At 35.8% G+C, this 20,873-nt stretch overlaps 2 protein-coding genes across 4 annotated transcripts in view; both read right to left on the bottom strand.

Moving 5' to 3' along the window:
• The window catches only part of LOC127683492 (rho GTPase-activating protein 20-like), a 785,040-nt gene that overhangs the window by 687,348 nt on the left and 76,819 nt on the right, over positions 1 to 20,873 (bottom strand). The window lies entirely within an intron of this gene.
• LOC127683499 (rho GTPase-activating protein 20-like) lies at positions 434 to 20,749 on the bottom strand. Of its 3 annotated transcripts, XM_052180792.1 has the most exons (13): positions 19,957 to 20,739; positions 17,422 to 17,595; positions 15,767 to 15,945; positions 15,348 to 15,509; positions 13,527 to 13,636; positions 12,938 to 13,127; positions 11,312 to 11,570; positions 10,242 to 10,378; positions 8,766 to 8,924; positions 6,380 to 6,489; positions 3,812 to 3,998; positions 1,447 to 1,567; positions 434 to 646 (listed from the first exon to the last, which is right to left on the bottom strand). In XM_052180792.1, exons 2-13 carry the CDS (start codon positions 17,567 to 17,569, stop codon positions 585 to 587), a joined length of 1,824 nt encoding a protein of 607 aa, XP_052036752.1. In that variant the 5' UTR covers positions 17,570 to 17,595; positions 19,957 to 20,739; the 3' UTR covers positions 434 to 584. The 3 variants fall into 3 exon arrangements, with proteins under 3 accessions (XP_052036752.1, XP_052036753.1, XP_052036754.1); XM_052180793.1 differs by lacking the exon at positions 8,766 to 8,924 and having other exon boundaries at positions 19,957 to 20,737; XM_052180794.1 differs by lacking the exon at positions 434 to 646 and having other exon boundaries at positions 1,471 to 1,567; positions 3,812 to 3,876; positions 19,957 to 20,749.

Genomic DNA, 20,873 nt, shown 5'->3' with positions numbered 1-20,873 from the left:
TAACTAGGTTCTACTATTCCTTTCATGGTTCCTGGGATGTTTAAAAAGAAAAAACTTACTGAATATTAACATTTATTGTCCTCTGCTTCTGAATTAGGTGAACGACTTCACTAGCTACAACCTCCTGACATTAGAACTGCTGTATGTTGATATCTTGAGCCCTCAAAAAAATGAGCTATTTTCCTAATGTAAATAATTTAGTAGAGTACATTTTCACAGAAATAGGACAATAATTACTATTAACAAAATTATTGTGCAGGACTTAAAATGCCGTTTTGATTGTAGTTTGGAAGAAAAAATTAATAAAGTGATTCTAGTGGATCTGTTGCATGAATATAGGTGCCTGAGTAAGAGAGGTGGAGGAGAGTACTGGAAATGCCATTTTACAAATACTATGGAGAATCATGAATCAGGCATATTCGAGTCTAAGCAATAACAATTTAATTCAATTTATTATAATAGATAAGAATATGTAATACATAACTTGAAATAAATAGTGAGTGAATCTATTTGTAATAAATAATATGGGTAAATGTATAATTGAAGTTGTTTCTTTTATTGAAATAGAATGACAGGAACCTTCTTTAGTCATGAGGAAGTTTCCTTTGTGGAAAGTCATATGTTGCAGTTGTTTCGTTGTCCCCTGCTAAATGAAGTCAAGAAATGTCTTAGTTAGAAAAACATTCTCTGATGATAGATTCACCCCACTTCAGATCAGACTAGTTTTCAGTATATTTTCTGAACTGTACACAAAAGCTTCTTGAGTTAACAATATATCTGCTCCTGAATGTGTTATTTGTTAAGATTCCTCACATAGGTGTTGTAGTGGATCCTGTGCAACTTCATATTGATACCAAATGCTAAGCATTTGGCAAGATTATGAATCAAATGAAATTAAACATCAGTGTTTCTGTCCAAGAATAGCAAAGCTTGTTGGCACATTGTTCACTCTTGGGAGTATGTGTAATGAATTTTTAAATTGAATAATTGTTTCTAAGTGAACTTTTTAAAAATAATTTCATATCCAAGATATCCTACATGACTTATGGACCATGGGAAGAAAGGTGAGAAATATAACAGGTAATATGCTGGAATTTGTACAGGGTCTAAGTAAGGAGTTCCTCTGTCCTACATGCATGTATGAAAGAATATATGTGTGTGTGCGAGTGTGTGTGTGTATGTGTGTGTATGTGTGTCTTTATGCATACCTATGTATATATACACATATTAATATATAATTTAATGAAAGTATTGTTTAAAAATCTTTTCCCACATTTTAATATAATAGGCTACAATAGGGCTTTGATATTTACAAATTTATGAAATCAGAGAATATCATCCTTCCATCTGTTTAATGACTAATTTCTCTTAATCTCTAGGAACTTCTGCTTGAGAAGAAGCAGATGAAACCTTTAATTCATCAGTATTTCAAAGCTTTTGACTTACCAGCAGTATTTACTGTAGTCTTTATGTCATCTGACCTCTTCTGACTGTTGTCACAAATTATAGGGTCATCTTCTCCAAATATATCTGCAAAGTTATCAATCATGATTTGTATAACAGAGATCTGTAACACAAGGAAAAAAAAACAAGATCTTCTGTAATTTTACATAGTTTACGAAATTGAAATCGATAAAAAAATGAATTCCAAAATGAAAAGGAAAATATCAGTTACTTTGAGCAGATATGAACCTGTGAAATTAAGTCTCTGTCTGAAATGGAGATGCTTAAGTTCTTCGCAACTTACTTTATCATGTTAAAATTTCATACATACTTCAAAGAATAGGGGAACTACTAAAGCAATGTAACATTTCAGAACTGATATGCTGCCAGAATAACTGTGAGTGAATCACAGTACTGACTTCAAAGATTTCTTGAATTAGTGATTTTATGCAGGGGAATGGGGAAGAGGTGGAGTTTCATTGTGATATTTTGAATGTGATGCCTGTCTAATTCCAGGCATCTCAATTTATGGTACCATCTTTGTGAAATCTTTTGAGTGGTTTAGTGACTTGACATCTCTGGAGGAAGTATGTCATAGGTTAGAATGTAAGGTCACAGAAGTCAGGTGCCATTTGGAGTGTACTCTCTATGCTTCACGTTTGCTGCCTAAGATGAGAGCCACCAGGTCTCTGCTTCCTGTTTGGTTGCCCTACCTTCCTGCAGCCATGCTCCTCTGTCATGAATTTGAAGGATGGTAATGTCTCTAAATCTCTAAGTCCCAAATAAACATTTACTTCTATGAGTTGCCTTGGTCCTGGTGTTTTACTAAAGCAATAGAAAAATGACTAATGAAGAATTTGGTGAGAACAGGGATCTATGTTGAGAAACTGAGACAACAGATTGGCCCATTGTGTAGAAAAGTCTGTGGAATATTTTCTTGATTAACAATGGAATTTATAGGTCCCAGAACTCCAGGATGGTGCCACCCAGGAGCTATTACTGAGACAAAGAGAGATAGGAGGTACAGGAAAAGAGGCAGCAAGCACTCTTACACAGCTTGTGCATCAGTTCTTGCCTCCAGCTTCCTGCCTCGCTTTGGTTTTGCCCTGACATTTTCAGTAGTTAACTGGTAACTAGAAGTATATTGTGAAGTGTAACCTGTCCTCCAGAATTTTCCTCAGTGTTTTATCATAATAGTAGCAAATTAAGACACTTTCTAAATTGAAGGAGCTTTTCATTGGTCTACTCTACTCCATGGTGAGTAATACCACCATGACTTCATTCATTGGTAAGTCCTTTGTTGATTCTCTGTGAATTTCTCATCATGCAACCCAGTAACACTCATTTTCTAGTCCATCCATATCTACACTCTCCCCTGGTAACTTCCCCCAAACTTTAAAAAAGTTAAAACATAAATAAAATTTTAAATTAAAATTAAACTGAGGGAAGAGGGGGTCGTGAGGATGAGACCTAGAGTAGTGTACTGCAATCAGAATTAAAACTAAATAATTAAAGTGATGAAAAATATAAATGCATATAGCTTTCTAGGAAAAGGAAGAGATAAATAAAGCAAAATATTAAGGTACCTAAAAATGTACCCAAAATAATGCAAACATATACTTCTATTTTATATAAGTAGAAGTTAGTGCTAAAATATTAGAAACTATATTATATAAGATAGAGTACATGTTCATCATTATTCATTATATTACATATTGTATGTATATATATATATGTATACATATATCTATATGTATATATGTCTGTATACATATGCATATATATGTATATGTATATATGTCTGTGTATATTTATATCTATATCTATATCTATATCTATATCTATATCTATATCTATATCTATATCTATATCTATATCTATATCTATATATAAAATTGTATGCAATGTTCTTTTTTATGACCAGTAGTGCAGTTAGGGTAATTCATAATTTTAATAGTCTCACAATGATAAAGAACAACTATCATGTGCTCCAAAGTACAGCTGTAATAGTAAATAATCAAACAAGTGAAACACTAGGTAATAGGGACTTTTTTCAACTTTACTGTAGTCTTCTTGAACTACCATTATACATGCAGCATATTATTGGGTAAAACATTAATATCTAAGATCAATATCTGAAAAAAAAGTAAAAAGGAAAGAAAGAACAAAAAACAAATGATTCACTTCCTTCAAACTATATTAACAATCTCCCTTCCCAATGTTTCCTGAAATAGATCAATGTATCTCCCACTCCAGAATAATGCAATCTTAGGGTTTCCTTTAACATCGCTGACCTTTCTGAGGTACTCCCAATTTCTTGATCACAATGACTACTTTGTTCTCAAAGGGAAAAATCAGATCCTCTTACCTTTTTTGGAATGTCACTTCCAAATAATGAGTTCACACAAGTCTGATCCCATAACACATGTGGGGCTATACGGATAGATAAGATGAAGCTGTCTAGAGTATTCTTGGCAGAAGTTTTCATTTTTAATAGCACACGAATGAGCTGTTTAAGAACAATGTAATTTGCTTGTGGCATCTTCAGTAGAATACTATATAGACAAAGGAAAATTTTACTGTTGATTGTCTGACAAGTAATGCTGCATTGTCAACATCCTTAATCATTAGGGAAATGCAAATCAAAATAACCCTGAAATTCCACCTCATTCCAGTTAAAATTGCCAGGACCAAAAACTTGGGGGACAGCAGATGCTGGTGAGGATGTGGAGAAAGAGGAACACTCCTACATTGCTGGTGGGATTGCAAGTTGGTAAAACCACTCTGGATATCGGGTTGTTGATTCTTCAGAAAATTGGACATAGTGCTACCAGCGGACCTAGCTATACCACTCCTTGGCTTATATCCTGAAGAAGCTCCAACAGACAATAAGGCCACATGCTCCACTATGCTCATAGTAGCCTTATTTATAGTAGGCAGAAGCTGGAAAGAACCCACATGTCCCTCAACAGAGGTATAGGTACAGAAAATGTACATTTATAAGATGGAGTACTGCTCAGCTATTAAAATCAATGAATTCATGAAATTCTTAGGCAAATGGGTAGAACTAGAAAATATCCTGAGTGAGGTAACCCAAAACCAACCAATCAAACAAACGAAAAACAAACACATCTTATGCACTCATTGATGAGTGAATATCAACCAAAACGCTCAGAATACCCAAGACACAATTCACAGACCACATGAAGGCCAAGAAGAAGGAGGGCCGCAGTGTGGATACTTCCATTTGTCTTAGAAGGGGGATCAAAATACCCATGGGAGGAGATTTAGACACAAAGGGTGGAGCAGAACCTTAAGGAAAGGCCATTTAGAGACTGCTCCACATGGGATTCATCCCATACACACTTACCAAACCCAGTCACTATTGTGACTGCCAACAAGGGCTATCTGACAGGAGCCCGATATACCTGTCTCCTGAGAGGCTCTGCCAGTGCCTGACAAAGACAGAAGTTGATGCTCACAGCCAACCAATGGACTAAGCACAGGGTCCCCAATGGAGGAGCTAGAGAGCTGTAGGGTTTTGCAGCCCCATAGGCTGGAATAATAATATAAACCAACCAGTAACCAGAGCTCCAAGGAACTAACCCACCAACCAAAGAGTACATATGGAGGGACCCATGGCTCCAGCTACATATATAGCAGAGGATGGGTTTTTCAGAAATCAATGAGAGGAGAGGACATTGGTCCTGTGAAAGCTTGCTGCTCCACTGAAGGGTAATGCCAGGACAGGAAAGTGGAAGTGGGTAGATAGGTGAGCAGGGGTCTGGAAGATGGGATAGGGGGTTTTCCGAGAGGAAATGAGGAAAGGGAATAATATTTGAGATGTAAATAAAGTAAATATCTAATAAAAAGAAATGGAACTTTGGATATAGTTATGCCATCGACTGCATGCATAGCTTCTGCATGTGCACTAATATAAACAAATGAATGACCCCACCCCAAAATACAGATTTTAGGTAAAATATTGCTACTGTTGGCTAAAATATTATCTGAAAATCAATTTCCCCTATAGAATTATGGGAAACTTTAAAAATTATGTATGCATTTTTCTGTATTACATGTATTACTGCTACCCACAGAACCCAGAGGAAGGTGTCAGGTTCTCTGGAAATAGAATGAATGAATGAAGCTTGTTGCAGGTTGTGTGTTCTGTGTATGGAAAAAAGTGTTGCCAAACAATGAACCATCTTTCTAACCACCATGGGGGCACATTTAATATCCAACTTACTATGAATCCATGCAGCACTCTTGTGACACTCTGGAACACAAGGAGCAGAAGGCGCACTAGTGACCCTACACAATGCAGGCATAAAAGCTTCTGCTATAGATAAGGCAGAGATACTGGAGTCCTGGGTAGAAATGGGAGCTCAAAGTCCTGGTACTTAAGAAATCATTCTATGGATACAGGGAAATGACCCAAAGAAGTCAAAGCTATACCTGACCCAGACTTATCTAGGTAGATATAGTTGAGAAGGAAGAACTTAGTAATAGCTTCACGTTCTAATTAATGATATATGTATTTAAATGTTCAATATTTACAATACTATGGTAATAGTATTAGGATACAAATAGCCCACAGTTATTATACTTATATACTTCTTTTAACTTGTCTCACTCAGGAATTCAAACCAATGTTCTAATCTGTCTTGCACACAACTGCGTAGCATAAGCTGTCTTCCACACCATGACCATTATAATTTAGAAGACTCTCAAGTGGTTGGATTACAGACATGGTACAACACACTTGTGTGAGAAATGCACCTGTTTATAAAGTGACTATACATGTCTTAGCAAAGGAAACTTCTTGTCTTGGGACATCATTCCAGCTTATAATCCTATAAAGACAAGCCCATATATCTCAAAATGCATTACTTCTAACTTTGGGCATTTCCCCAAGTGTATACTATGTCATTACCTTCGTATAGTTGAAATTTTTCCAAGCAGGGATTCTTCATCAAGGACACTAAGCCAATTTTCATACAAATCTGAATAAAGTAAGCTTCCTTGTATGTTTCTAATAAAATCCTTTTATAATGAAAAAAACACAAGAAAATTAATGGTCTATGTACATTGTAGAAAGTATTTGAAAAAAGTTTTGTTTAAAAATAGGAGGTTAGACCAGGGATTGTTAATTTGTGTGTCACAATCTGTTTGGGGGTTCCATATCCTGCATATCAATAATTCCATGCATTATGCATTATAAAAGTGGAAACTAAAGGCAGGAGCCTATGTGTTTTTACCTAAGAGTAGAAGCAAAGAATCAGAGTTCTGACTGCAGCATCAATGAAATAACCCTACTGTCTATTCTGATTGCCTTTCCTGGTTTTCAGTCCACCCTACTACCTGAAATCAGGGATATGCTTTCCAACTCACAGCCTGAAATTCTATCTGTCTCAATGGAGGTCAGCCGCTCTGTGGGATATCCAGACAGTAGTCTAGCATGACTGCTCTCTGAGAGACTTCACCCAGCAGCTGGCTAAAACAGATAGAGACCCACAGGGAAACATTAGATAGAGCTATGGACTCTTAGTGAATAATTGAGGAAAGAATTCAGGGCCCCGATCAAGATAGGGACTCCACAAGAAGATCAACAGACTCAACTACCGTGGACCATTGAGAGCTGCCAAGAAGTGAACACCAACCAAAAAGCATACAGAAGCTGCGCTGTGACATATGGCATATATGTAGCAAATGTGCAGCTCGGACACCATGTGGGTCCCCCAACATTTGGAACAGGGTCTATCACTAAAACTGTTGACTGTCTGTGGAAACCCCTCACCCAGCTGGCCTCAGTAGGAAAAGTTGTGCTAACCTTGAAGAGAATTGATTTGTCAGGGTGCAAGGATAACATGGGGACCTTGACCTGCTCAGAGGAGAAGGAAAGAGACTCATAAAGGATGAAGAGGTATAGTGTAGCAGTTTCAAGATGAAAATTAATAAATGAATGAATGAATAAATTGGTAGTAATAATAGTAATATTAAAAGAAGAAAAAATGAACAGTAAGTATTAAAAAAACAATAAAACAAACAAAAAGCAAAGTGTTCTTTCTGAAAATAAAAAACCATCCAAAAATGACAGGGCCAGGAAATGCTTCATTCTGATTGTATAATTAGGTGAACTTGTACTTTCAGTTCACAGAGAGTAAAGTTGTAATATACATATATGCCTCTGGGTACACCTGGAATAGTGGTGAACTTCCTTACTTAAGCACACTGTTTTACATGTGAGAATGTCTCACAGTTTCACATCCATTCTTAAAACATTTAAATATTCAATTAAAATGTGTAAATATTCAACTATTTAAATTAATTGTAAGCAGCAACTTGTTTGAAATGCCACAATTAACTTTCACATTGTATCAAGGATAGAAATTCAGACAAATGGAAGGTGCCCAGGTGTTCCTGTACCTTTAAATTGCTGTGAATACACATGACTTCCAGTTACTGATCTTCACTTTCCTCCCTGTGATGTGGTCCCAGGTTTCTGGCAATGAGAGCCAGATGCACTTGGCAAGCTCGAGGGCCAAGGGGGGATCATTTGTTACCATTGCCTAACGTTATTAACCATGGCTACTCTCAGAGCATTATCTTTTCTCTTGATGTCTGGGGCCATAGCTCCAGTCTACTTAGAGGCAATCTCAGATCATGCCCCAAATAAAAATCAAACAATGATATTTGCTCTAGAGTTACTGCTGCTCACTGAGAAGTTAAGCATATTAGACTACTTAGAAGTAAGTTAGGCTAATTCTTCAGTATTTGACATGGGGTTAGGATGGCAATATCAGGAAAAAGTGAAAATACTGCTTTATTTTTTCTTAGAGAAGGAAAACAATTTTATATATCTACTGGACATAGATATTGGACTGGATATAGAATTGGCAACATGCAATTCTCTCACATTACAAGTCTGTGGTAGAACAGCTATTTTGTACTGTTGTTACTTAAGTTTTTGTGGTAAGTATGATTTAAGACATGCATCGTGTAAAACACACTTTTATTACTATTATTACTTGTTCTATTATTAATTCAGGTGGCATAGTTAGAGAGGTGAAATCAGTGGGAACATTTGTAATGCCAAAAAAGCCCATCTGATGTATGAGAAAGTTAACCTCCAACATAAAGTGTTCACCTGTGTCTTTGTGATGAATCTTTGAGCTTGTCACACTTTTACCTAAAGTGACTCTTATTCGGAGATCATGTATCCATAGTTCAAGAAAACTGTCATGATCTGGTAATCTCAAGGACAGAATATGCATCTCTAGAGGGATGCTGAATATTGGTGATGCAAAATACTGCCTTACCTTTAAAAGGTAAGCTACTGTGAGTACTGATTCTTGGTCCCAATTGATGTGTTGCTCAGTATAGATCTTATCCTTCAGGACCAAGTGTGATCTATCGGAAATGGATTGGAATACTTCTTCTGATTCTGGTCCTTTTTCCTCAATGACCGATATCATATCCTGTGTGGGATAAGGACAAGCTTCTATTATAACAGATCCAAACAGCTAAAGCACAAATAGGTCTTTGAAGGTAAACCAGAGTCATGGCAATCATGGATGCATAGCTACAACTGAAAGAAATGAAGAGGACATTTCACTTTTTTCTTTTTTAGCTTCCAAATATATTTCTTTCCCTAATCCATTTTTCCCAATTTGAATCATCAAGGGTTTCTGGTAATTAAACAACCCTCCAGATTGAATCACACTTCTAGTCACCGAAGCATTTTGGTGAATGGTGTTCTCTTACTTTTTCTTTGCTTTTTGAAGTTCTTTCTAGAGCATGCCATTCCAAGTAACTATTGGGATAGTTCTCTTTCAGAGATCACATCACTATTTGGCTTCCTGTCTACCCTGACCTCTACTGTGAAAACTGGCATTTGTGTTTTAAAGAAATCTTTCCTTTTCCACTATACTTCTGAGACTTTTATTTCCTTCTTTGGTGACTTCTTATTTTAAACCATCCTTATCGAAAGATGCTGTCACATTTAAGAACCCAAGCAATTTTCAGTTGTTCTACCATGGTTTCACTCTGTAAAAATGAGGACCATACACAGATTTACTCCATGTTTTCTTTCATTTTAATTGATTACATGATTACAGTTATTGATGACAAAATTATCCTGATCTAAAATACCTAAGGAATGGGCAGTAATGCTCATGTGTCTAACATGATAAACTTGTTCACGTGTGGCATAAATTCCTGGCACAGGCATAGAGCTAAAAGAGATGCTGGACAGTAAATGAATATTTCCAATGGAAATCTAGAAGCATATTTAAGATAGACTAAGCCTATTAGGCGACAATTTCATAGAATGCAGTAGTATAAAAAGATCATGTATAGCAAAAAACATGTATATATCTAATTTATTGTTAATATCAGATAGTAATCTATAGATATTTTTGATTATAAGATTGAGTAATACCAGAGGCAATAACACCAAGGTAGACTCTAGAGTAATATGGAGTCCTAACACAGTTCAAAATATTGATAGTTGGGCAATTCCAAAGATCCATTGCATCCAACAAGCTGGTGAGTTTGGGTCTTTGCTGAAATCAGTGAAAAACATGGGAATACTATTTCTTTTCAAATTTTCACTTTTCATTAAATTAGAAGACTCTAACTTCAGTAGGTTTTATTTCTACTTTAAAAGAATCTGACCTCATGAATAGGTTATCTGTATATTCATCAGTTTGGTGAAATAGTTTACTTAGAAAATAGGTTCCCAGAAATTATGGGAAATAGGACAGGTTTAGAAACCCAAAATGAAACAAACTCACAAGTATAGAAGGTAGCATTTTGTCCAAGCATATAAACCGTGGACAAGTACGAAATACTTGGTTTTTTGGTGGTGCAGTAGGAGTTTGAGAAGTTGTTTGCTGGGTTGCATTCATATTATCTTCTTGAGTCTCTGATTCTAATAAAGGAGTAAAATCATTATTTATTGTAATTGAACTCACTTAGCACTTGCATGACCTTCACATTTTATAGCCTGCATTACTTATGCTTCACCACAAAGGCACAGAAAAATAATCAGTATTATAACATTTATAATCATGACATTACTTCATAAGGCATTGGATATCTAGTTGTATATGGCCACAGTTCTAGTATACCTAGTAGTTTTAGGGTTTGTCTTGAAAGGTAAGCATATAGGTATTAGATTCAAGCGATAAAATAGTACCAATTTTTTAGTCCACCTGTGTCTTTCTGGCAGAACTGCCATGGCCAAATGTAAATTAACAATAGTATTTGAATTTCACCACACAACTTGCCTGACTGCACTTTTATTACAATCCTTGGTTTCCCCCTTCACAACCCACCGAACTGAGAGCTCAAATCTGAGTTCACAGTGTCAATGAATCCCATACTGGTATATTAGGCTATATTTTAAAACTTGCATAAAAGAAAAGCATTTTGGCATGTGCCTTTATACCCAGACCTCAGAAGCTGAGCCAAGATGATCTCTGCGAGTTTGAGGTCAGTCTGGTCTACACAGTAAGATTTAGGACAGCCAGACATTTCAGGTAGAGAAAACCCAATTTGGTATTGAATTGCTATTCAATGTATAATACACATCTAAATTAATACCCTTTATATCAAAGTAAGTAACATATACTTAGTCAATTACTCTCATTTCTGGGATTTACCTTTTGCATAAATTCAGGACCAGTGCAAAGAGGTACCAAAATATGGAGGGAATCTCTTGCAGTAGGAAATTATAACACACAGGTGAAGTGTCCCTTCACATGGTTTAGCAAATTCTTCATTGTTGTTTGTTATAAAATTCATAGTTCAGTGCTAAACGATTCTAACTTTTAACTTATAGTAGTAGGACATGTATACACACCGTTAGTGCCCTCAGAGAGAGGAGGAGCCACTTGACTTATTGCTGGTTCATCATGGTCAGGGGTGTATGTCCTCCCCTTGGGGCAGCTGCTGGCTCCATGTTCTGGTTCATTTGGGGTGATGATATTAGATGTAGTAACCTGGTCACATGAGGTATTTCCTCCGGGTCCATGATAAAACGAGGTTTCATACCATAGTGCAACAATATCTAGCCCGAACAGTTTCGGAGAATTATCTATGAGGAATGTTACGAGAGAAATCTGGGACAAAAAAAGGGCAAACAAAAAGGGTCTCTGTCATTTTGCATAGTTACAAATCACATTTTATTTAAGAATTTGGGAGGCTAAAAGTATGTACTTTAAAATACTGAGATAACGTTAGCTTTAATGAAGTATCGAGGCGGGCTTCTTCTTAGAAATTTAAAAGATGATTATGAGATCAGATATTCAAGTGTGGTCATCACAGTCCAATATCATATAAGAGGATGATTTCCAATTTTCACCTTGTGAGGCCCAGAATGTTATACATATTGTCCACTTGATTAACCTTGCTTGTCTTGGACACATTCATGGCTGTGCATATTTGTAAGGATGCTTAAAGAAAAGCACAGCTAAGGAGGGAACTTTCTACTCAAAGGTCCCATGGGCTAACTAAAAGGCAAGAGACAGGCAAACCCATCTATGGGGTAACATTCATATTTCCCTGATGGTTCAGTGCAAATGCCATGGTAACAGCTTGATCCTCAGGTTTATTATGCTGGGAATTAATAAAATAATGCCTATGGAAGAAACTGGATAGTTATGGATCTGCAGTGTTTGTTTCTTTGTAACCCTTTTTTTTCCCTTAGGATATTTGTTCCTATGCAATATGAGGAATACTTATTCTCAATTAGGCTGTCCTATAATATATTCCTTTCAGGTCCCAGGGCAGTTGGTCAATTAATAGTGAATCAGAAGCTCAAATACTGAGAATCAAAATAACCATTTGATACCAATACTGTAAAAATTCTGGTACTTTATTATAATATTTGAAAGGCAGGTCCCATAGAATACTTTACTCTATAATTCTCTAAACCAATGATAACCAGCATCAAGAGGTCAAGGCCATATTTAATTACAGAAATCAGGAGTCATAATAACCATACCTGATAAAAATGATCCAAAATTGCATTACCTTTGTTTTGTTGAGGAAACCATCATGAAAACAAGTAGCATTTTACAAATTCTACACTGATTACATCAGAATTCATTCTTGGTTGGTGAACCCAGTAACCAGGGTTTTGGTTTTTTTTTTTTTTTTTTTTTTTTTTTTTTTTTTTTTTTTTTCATTTCACAGCATTTATTCTCACTGGATTCGTCTAAGGATATTCTAAGTCACAACTGACAAAAAAACTGCATCATTGAGCTCAAATACCTATTCATATTTTACTTACTTAAAATGCACCAATGATTCTTCCTCTCCAAAAGAAAGCCATTCAAACATGTACTTATTTTACAAAATGAAGCAAAACCAAAGCCAAAATCATCATCATCAACAACAAAGTAACTCAGACTCTGAGGGTAATATTGTCTTTCTGTCACATTGTAAAGGCTTATCAAAGCTAGGCTTAAAGTAAATGGCCAATTACCTTTTTGGAAATATCAGTAGCCAGTACTTTATTTCCATATCTAGGAAGGCATAAAAGAAATGGCGCTATTGCAGCAGAGAGACTGTATGCTGGCATGTGGTTTATCAAGGAATTTCTGGCTATTTTATTTAGAATTCTAAACATCTGTCTCAGGAATGCAGCATTCAGTGGCGGGAGTTCTTCTAAAAGCCTGAACAAAGAGACAGTTATGTTAAAAACAAGTTTACTCAATTTATAAATATAGAAAAGGGGAAAGTAATTATATCTTTTGAAATGACCTCCATAAATAAAAGGAAAGTAACAATGTATATTCAAAATATTGCTTAAATGTTTTTCCAGAATCAGGGTAGGGGTGGGGCCAAAATGACAAATTTAAGTGTAGTACAAAACTGATAATCATAATCATGGTCCACTGTGACTCCCTAAGTCACACCTCTGTTTGCAAATGTATTCCGTGTTTGTGAACAATTGAAACCTTTTGCTGGCAGCATTTTTACTGAATATTTTTGGGATATATATTCTCTAATGTGTATAAGCAAATATTACTTCTATTTGGTTGATGTTGTTCACACAATTCGCCAGCCATTACCTCTTTGCTGTTGATAGTTTTTCTTCATTGCTGACCATTTCGGGTATGGAAAGCCAGTGCTCATACAGCTGAGAGGTCAATAGACTGCCTTTAATCATTTGAAGAAACTCCTTATATAGAGAGAAGAAATATTTTGCAGAAAACAAATTATGGAGATTACTGAAAACTTATTCAACTCTAAAATTTCGGATAGTCCCAACTTTCTTCTCAGCTCCCCGACATTCCCCAAGGTAGAATGTTGACTGATGTGTAGGGCCAGTAAGATTTGTCCATAAAAACTGGAAAACTAAGAGCTGATGTTCAAATGTGCTTGGATTGCTGAAAAATCTCTTTTTAGATCGAAGTCCTCTAGTGGACAACTAAGCGAACTAGCATACCTAAGAGATCAATACCTCAGACCAAATACTATTTTTACATGACAGAAATATACAACGATGATAACTATAACAAAGAAACCCATATTATGTTAGTATCTAATTTCTGAGGTGCAGAAAATCATATCCACTATTAGAAGCATGGGAAGATATGAGGTCATGGCTCTTAGAGAAGGTCCTATCACAGTTTCTCTAAACAAGCATGATTCCATAGTCTGTTCCAAATATTTAAGATAATTTTTACAGATAATGTAGCTTGCAAAGGTACTCTTGGCAATGCATGGAAACTATTATGGAAAACCACAGCTATTCAAGGTACAGAAAACAAAATATCCTGTGGCTTCAAGCCAAACTGCATACATAGTACACGCTAACTCCTAAACCCTGGGCTGCAAACATTGGTCAAAAGAGTCAGAAAGATTATATACCAGAAGATCAATAAATCTGCTTTGACATTGGGAGTCCTAGAAATGTGGGAGAGGCTTCACATTTGATAGTTCAACAATGTAATATGCTTGTCAAAACAATTTCTGAACAAAAGTCATCAATGTTAGTAATTCTAAATGGGAATGAATAAATCTTGTAAAAACAAACTTCTAGATAAAGAACTACATGCACATACATATTACAAAGAGTGAGGAAATTTGTATTTCTCAAAGGGAAGCCCCTAATTTGTAAGCCAATCATAGTTACCTCAGAAATAGTTCATATACTACCAATGATAATGGACTTATTAGGTTGTTTGAACATATTTGTGGGCTCACTTTTATCTATATAATAATAACAGAAGATGAAAATGGGCCATGTATTTTAGCAGAAGTAGGAGTCTAAGGGGAAACAAACTTAGAGCAAGGGAAAGGAAGGAGTGAAATGATGTAATTGAATTTTAATTTAAATAACAAATAAAAAGTATCATTTTATGGTGGTGAAGGTATGGCAGACTGATTAAGAATACTTGTTTCACAGCCATGAGGCCCTGCATTTCTGTACCAATATTTTGTGAGATATAGACAAGCAGATTATGACATCCTACTTGATATGTGTAGCAAAGAGTTACATGTAGGAGTCACATTCTCTATACTGAGGAAGAGAAATCTGCTTCTCAGAAAAACAGTAGTGCAAGACAGAGAATGAAGAACTCTGGCAGTCAAATGCATCTGAATTGGCATGCCTACCAGGTGACATTCCTATGCAAGTATGAAGTGACCATCCACATGGCCACATGAGAAAATCAAAGGAAAGATACTTTAGTAACTTTACTGCTCATTCTGACTGGATATTTGTTTGAGTCCCTACTCCTTATGTGATGAATAGCAGAAGAACCTTTTAGCTTACCAGATTTCCCTCTTATGTATCTACTATCACTCAAGGGAATGCATGATGAAGGAAACTACTCATGTAGACTCAGAGGAATCCAGAGGCTATGTGATGCAAGGACGATCCCTACCTTTAGAATCCAGCTTGCCAGGTGCACCGAGTGTTTTCTTATATTCACCTTTTGCCCAGAGTCGAGTTTTTCTTTCACTCCTTTGCACAATACATCACTAGGAGCTATACTAAATATACCTACTGCTGTAGGGCCCTTTTCTCTTAAGAGGGAGAGGATGTCCTGAGAGAAAGAAAGGGAAATACCAGTCACTCTTTATGCAGTGCCCAGCACTATTGGCTCAGGAGAAGCAGACCAATGGCGTGCACAGGTGCAGTGAAAGGGCTGGCATGGGCAAGAAGGACTGCAAACTGGTTTGGACTCTCAATCTTTACTTGTACAAATCCCACCCTACTGTTAACTCTGAAAGATCAGGCAACACTGGTCTTTTTATCAGATTTTTCCTTAGGAAAGCCAAAAGTGAATCATGTGAGTCCTACCAGAATTTCGGTGGGCCATTTTCCATCCTTACAGATCCAATTCAACTCTCTACCAAAGAGTTTTCCCTTCTTCTTAACTTTTGGGACAGTGTACCCTTGGTCCTCATGGGGCACATAGGCCCTGGGGAAGCATCGTGTCCTATAAGTTCTTTCCTTCTTCTTCAGTATTTCCGTTGATTCTAAGGAGGAGATAAGATCATTACCTGGAATCCTGTAATATGGCCTTTTAAAAAACCAAATTTCAATTGCATAATGTCCCTGTTGTCATGGATTAGGCGTCCTGTAGCATCTTTATATTCTTCTTCCCTATACTCTACATTGTTATTAATCTGTGAGATGTATCTAAGACATGATCCCATGGGAATTCTCACAAGATTATGTTGCACTGCATCATAAGATAAATGATATGCAATTGAGCAAGTTCCCTGAACTATGTACAGGCAGTTGTATCACTAAGTCATATCCATTTTCATAGCTACCCTCATTTTTATTCACAGCAATCAGTTTTATATTTTCTTCAAATGTCATAGTGAAGCGCTTCCAATTCTTAGATTTCTTGATGAGCTTTTAGAAGGACCATTGTTACATTTCTATCATCAGCATTATTCCTCCTTCATGGGAATGCATACATGACTGCCTGTTTTGTCAAACTCGGGACCCTGGTTCCTGTAGTGTAAGTTCAAAGCTGAGATCAAAGTTTACTTTTCTCTTCAAAGACATCTTTTCAAAAACTAGACCATAATGAACACTTATATGGTACTTAAAACAAAAGTATTAAAAGTAAATAAAAGAGTCATATAACAAAATATAAATTAAACGGTCTTTCTCAATATAGAAAGTTTTGACTATTTGTCCAAAACAAAATAATAAGACTGGAAAAACACAAGTAATATGATACAGTCTGAATAGGATATATCAATTTTAGTGTAAGTATGCATCTGTATAGACATGTATTTAGGCACACATATGTATACACATACATACACACAATGACTTTTTTTAGAAAAGCAAGAATTTAAAGCAATGAAGGGGATACTTAGGAGTAATGTGGAAAATAATAAAATAATAAAACAAGAAAATATTTTTGGAAAAAAATGTCCTTAAGACAATTTCAAAAGCCCCAGAACTTAAGTATTAAGTCTATTTGAAATCCAACTGCAGGTGTAGAAGACACACAAAAATATGCTTTTAGTGTAATTGAAAATGAGATTAGAGTCTGAGCTTGGACACCAAGGTTACTTCTACTTTAGTCTGACACAGATTATGTCCAGTTCCATACATATATCCTTTCTGTGCCTCTTACAATAATTTAAATGCAGTTCTTAGGTCATTCTCTGCTTTAATCATGAAACAACATGAAATTGTATTCTAATGAGATGAAAGCTCTGTGCCCACACACTTGTATACATATAGCATCTTGGAATTCCAGCTTATGGTGACTATCTGTCTGGAACAAATGGGATATTCTCCCAAAAAAATCAAGTTTAGACTTGATGTCAGAATATAAAGATCTCCGGCTAGACCTGGGGCGTATTGTATTGGGTTTGTTTTCTGCAGTGCCCTTCCCGTAAGCAACAATGTCAACATGCATTGATATTTTATGCAAAATTGAAATGGCAACTAGGAGGGCACTTGAAGGAAGGTAGACGACTTACTCTGCTGCTGGCTTATAGCTGAGTATCGGGGCTTTAAAATGAATTGCCCCTCCAAGTTTAGGTCTTGCCTAAGCAATCCAGGCAAGAGAGGAAAAGCTGTAGAATTTTTTGAATTTACTCTACTGTAGGTGTGTTGAAGGTGGGTCATTATGACCTCCTGTAGATACTCATAACCTATAAAAAGAAAAGAATATAAATTGAAACTAATCATAATGAGTGTGAGCTTCCAATGGGTTTTGGCAAGCACTACTCTATTTTCTGTCTCAACTTTCTTCTGGACAATGTAGACTGTCCCTAAGCATTAGGAGAATCACATGAATATTATGATAAAGTAAGGATGTGTAAGCTGAGAACTCTAAAATCAAGGAGAAATTTTTCAATTTATCACTTTATTTAGATCCACATGAGCACATTTGTTGTTTCTACTTTGACAGTATTAAGACCTGCCTGTTTTAGGTGTATGGCCTGTAGGTTGAAATACACATTCAAAGTGATAGTGAGACACAAACAAGAGCAGTAAGTTCTTGGGATTTCTGAAAAATTCATGATGTACAAAGATCTTCCAAATTTTAGAATTAAACTGATATCAAGTTCACAGATTTCACTCAATAAATTTATTTAGAATGTGCCAATCCATATTTGTCTTTTCACTGACTGAGTACTGCTATTGTGTCCATCATATAAAAAGCCAAAAAAAAAAAAAACTGGATGATTTTGGCCCATGCTTGTATTTTCAGCACTCATTGATTAAAAAAGTAAGGACTGGGAGTTTCATACCTGCTTGGACTCAATAGAAATATAAAGTCAAATGTGTCAGTTTGGTTTGAGCTGGTTATTATCTAGTGTATTAAAATCCTGAAAATAAATATTGAAGAAAAACAAAAGTAGTTCAGTTTCAGTTTCCTTCAAATAATCAAAATATTGCCAGTGTCCTTCATAATACATGAGAAAATGTTGAATAACAAAGTACTCTGATCTCTAAAAGACATTGTTACTGTCTCTTTTCTGTAGTTCACTTTATGCATTCAAATTTCACATTTTAATTAACTTTTAAAAGATAATCCTTGCAAGCACACTTAATGATCTCAGAATTTTAATTGTTATCCAAATGCTTCTGAGCATTTTATTACTCTTATTTATTTGGCAATAATTTAGCTAGTGAGAAAATTTTTTAAAAAGACAATAGAAGGAACACCAGGTGATTCAGTCAAGAAGTCTCTAGTAATCTGAATATGATCTCTCATTCAGTGGGGAAATTGCTTGTCATAGGGAACTGCATATTTCACATGGACTCACATATGGCCACATTTACAATTTTCATTACGAAACAGAATCTACATAGTTTAAAATAAAGAGAATATGTTTGTTTATAACATGTACACTTTTATTAAGATGGTCACAAGTCAGTGTAAAGGACAGCTCTGCCTGACTCATCACCTCAACCCACACCCAGGGAGACCAATGCCTTCATACATCAAGTTGCAGCACAAAAAAGTGGAGCCCACAATAGCTGACCATGCAGAAGCGAAAAACAAAAAGAAAGAAGTACTAAGGCAGAAGATTTTTTAAAAAGATGCAGTACACAATTTACACAGAAGCAACACTGTCACCTTCCCAGTGAGGACTCAGGTAATGGACTTAGCATCCTCCTCTTAGGAGTGTGGGTGACTTTGGGGAGGGGGAAGGACTTCCTGTAACCATATATTTCATGGATAATGGAATGACATTTAAAAAGAACAAAAAGAAAAAAATGTACAATCAAAGTCCACAGACACATTGTAGAACTTTGGGGGATGTTTGCTCCAACCTACCACTGTTCCAGATTTTAAACCCTGATCAAAAACTCCAAAACAAAGCAAATTGAATACGTTTTAAACTTGCCACATTTTTTTGCCACTTACATGAAATCTTTGGACACACACACACACACACACACACATACACACACACACACAAGTCTTGTGACCGCAGTTTCCTCAAAGACACTGAATTATTCTTTGAATGTGTTTTCATTTAAATTTTAGACTTGTTTCTGTTTGTAATTGTTTTGCTCAGATGTATACTGTTGTACCATATAGAGCCTGATAACTGAGCAGGTCATACCAGGGAATTTGATCCCCTGAAACTATAGTTTTGGATGCCTATGAGCTATCATGTGACTGTTGGGAATCAATGAAAAATTTCTCTAGCTAGTAGGATTTTGTGTAATGATTACCCATTTTTTTTTTGTTGTTACTTTCTTCAGAAATGATATATTCAGAGTTTTGTTTTTCTTTTTAGGAAAATTAAGTTTCTCAAGTGAAAATCACAGTAGAATCTGTTATTTTTTTGTCAGCTCACAGACTCTATCTTAATGAGGTTATCAATGTGCCTGAAGGCTACAATGAAGTTATTATAAATATAATGAATGGCATAATATTTAGAAATTTTGTTTTAGTATGTACTTAAATGTAAATCTAAATAATGAAAATCTGAGATTTCAGGGATAGACCATTGAACTCAGCTAGTCCTTCTTTAGATTTCTCTGGTACTTACCTTGCAGTGGTCTTGGAGCTTCTGCATGGCCAGGATGGAACCAGAGCTGGTAATCTCCATTGTTCTGAGAGCCAAAAAGAACCAACTGTCACAAATAATCTGACAGTAGAATCCTGTATAATATAGTGATTTTCTTTACTTACAATTTCCAGCTCTCTAGCAGGAAAATTATTAGGACTAGTATGAATGGCATATATTCTGACCACAGATTTGAGTCATCAGGACTGATTTCAGAAGAAAATCAAGAAGTACTTGCCTTTCCTCTCTGAAGTAAACTCCGTCTATTGATCCACCAAGAATACTGGTCTTATTCTTATAGAATAAGAAATTGCATTCGGCCATCAACACTAACCAAGACCAATATTATTACAAAATGACCCACAAGGGTCTCTCCGTCTATCAGTGGGATATTGAATATTGATTTGACATGAACACACAACCTTGAACCCATAGAGTCATATACTCACTGTGATTATGATGACTTGATAAAGAACATTTGAAAAATATAGTTATTTCAGCAACAGTGAGAAAAATAGCCAAAATAAACCCCAAGAAACAAAAAACAGAGAGGCTTTGAGGGTGCCTAGGAGTACACACAACCATTGGCTTTCATTTAGCGATAACCATTCTGTGGAGAAGATGAAGATGGGTCTAACCTGGAAAATAGGCCAGATACTGGAAAGAAGTTCCACAACATAATTATTGCATACAGAATTATGGATCCATTGAAACAATAATATAAATAGAACATTCTGTTGAAATTGCTAGCAAACTCCAGGATAATATAATCTAATTGGAGTTATCATTAATTGTACTTGCTTGTTGATTCATGAGTAAATCCAAGAAAGTGTGTCATAGAGTTTTTAAGTATTAAGCTAAGGGACAAAAATGCATTCAAGCAGACACTCAAACATCTA

The sequence above is a fragment of the Apodemus sylvaticus genome, chromosome 4 (assembly GCF_947179515.1).
Source record: "Apodemus sylvaticus chromosome 4, mApoSyl1.1, whole genome shotgun sequence".
NCBI lineage: Eukaryota > Metazoa > Chordata > Mammalia > Rodentia > Muridae > Apodemus > Apodemus sylvaticus.
Note: the sequence above shows the minus strand (reverse complement) of the source record. Positions and strands in the feature narration are given on the sequence as shown.

Excerpts from the sequence above, each read along its gene's own strand:
- LOC127683499 (XM_052180792.1), bottom strand. The coding sequence starts at position 17,569 with ATGACCCACCTTCAACACACCTACAGTAGAGTAAATTCAAAAAATTCT. Across the intron at positions 10,379-11,311 it reads TCTCTCTGAGGGCACTAACG|AATCAGAGACTCAAGAAGAT; the intron begins GTGTGTATACAT and ends CTCCTTTATTAG. Across the intron at positions 8,925-10,241 it reads AAATGCTACCTTCTATACTT|GATATGATATCGGTCATTGA; the intron begins GTGAGTTTGTTT and ends TATCCCACACAG.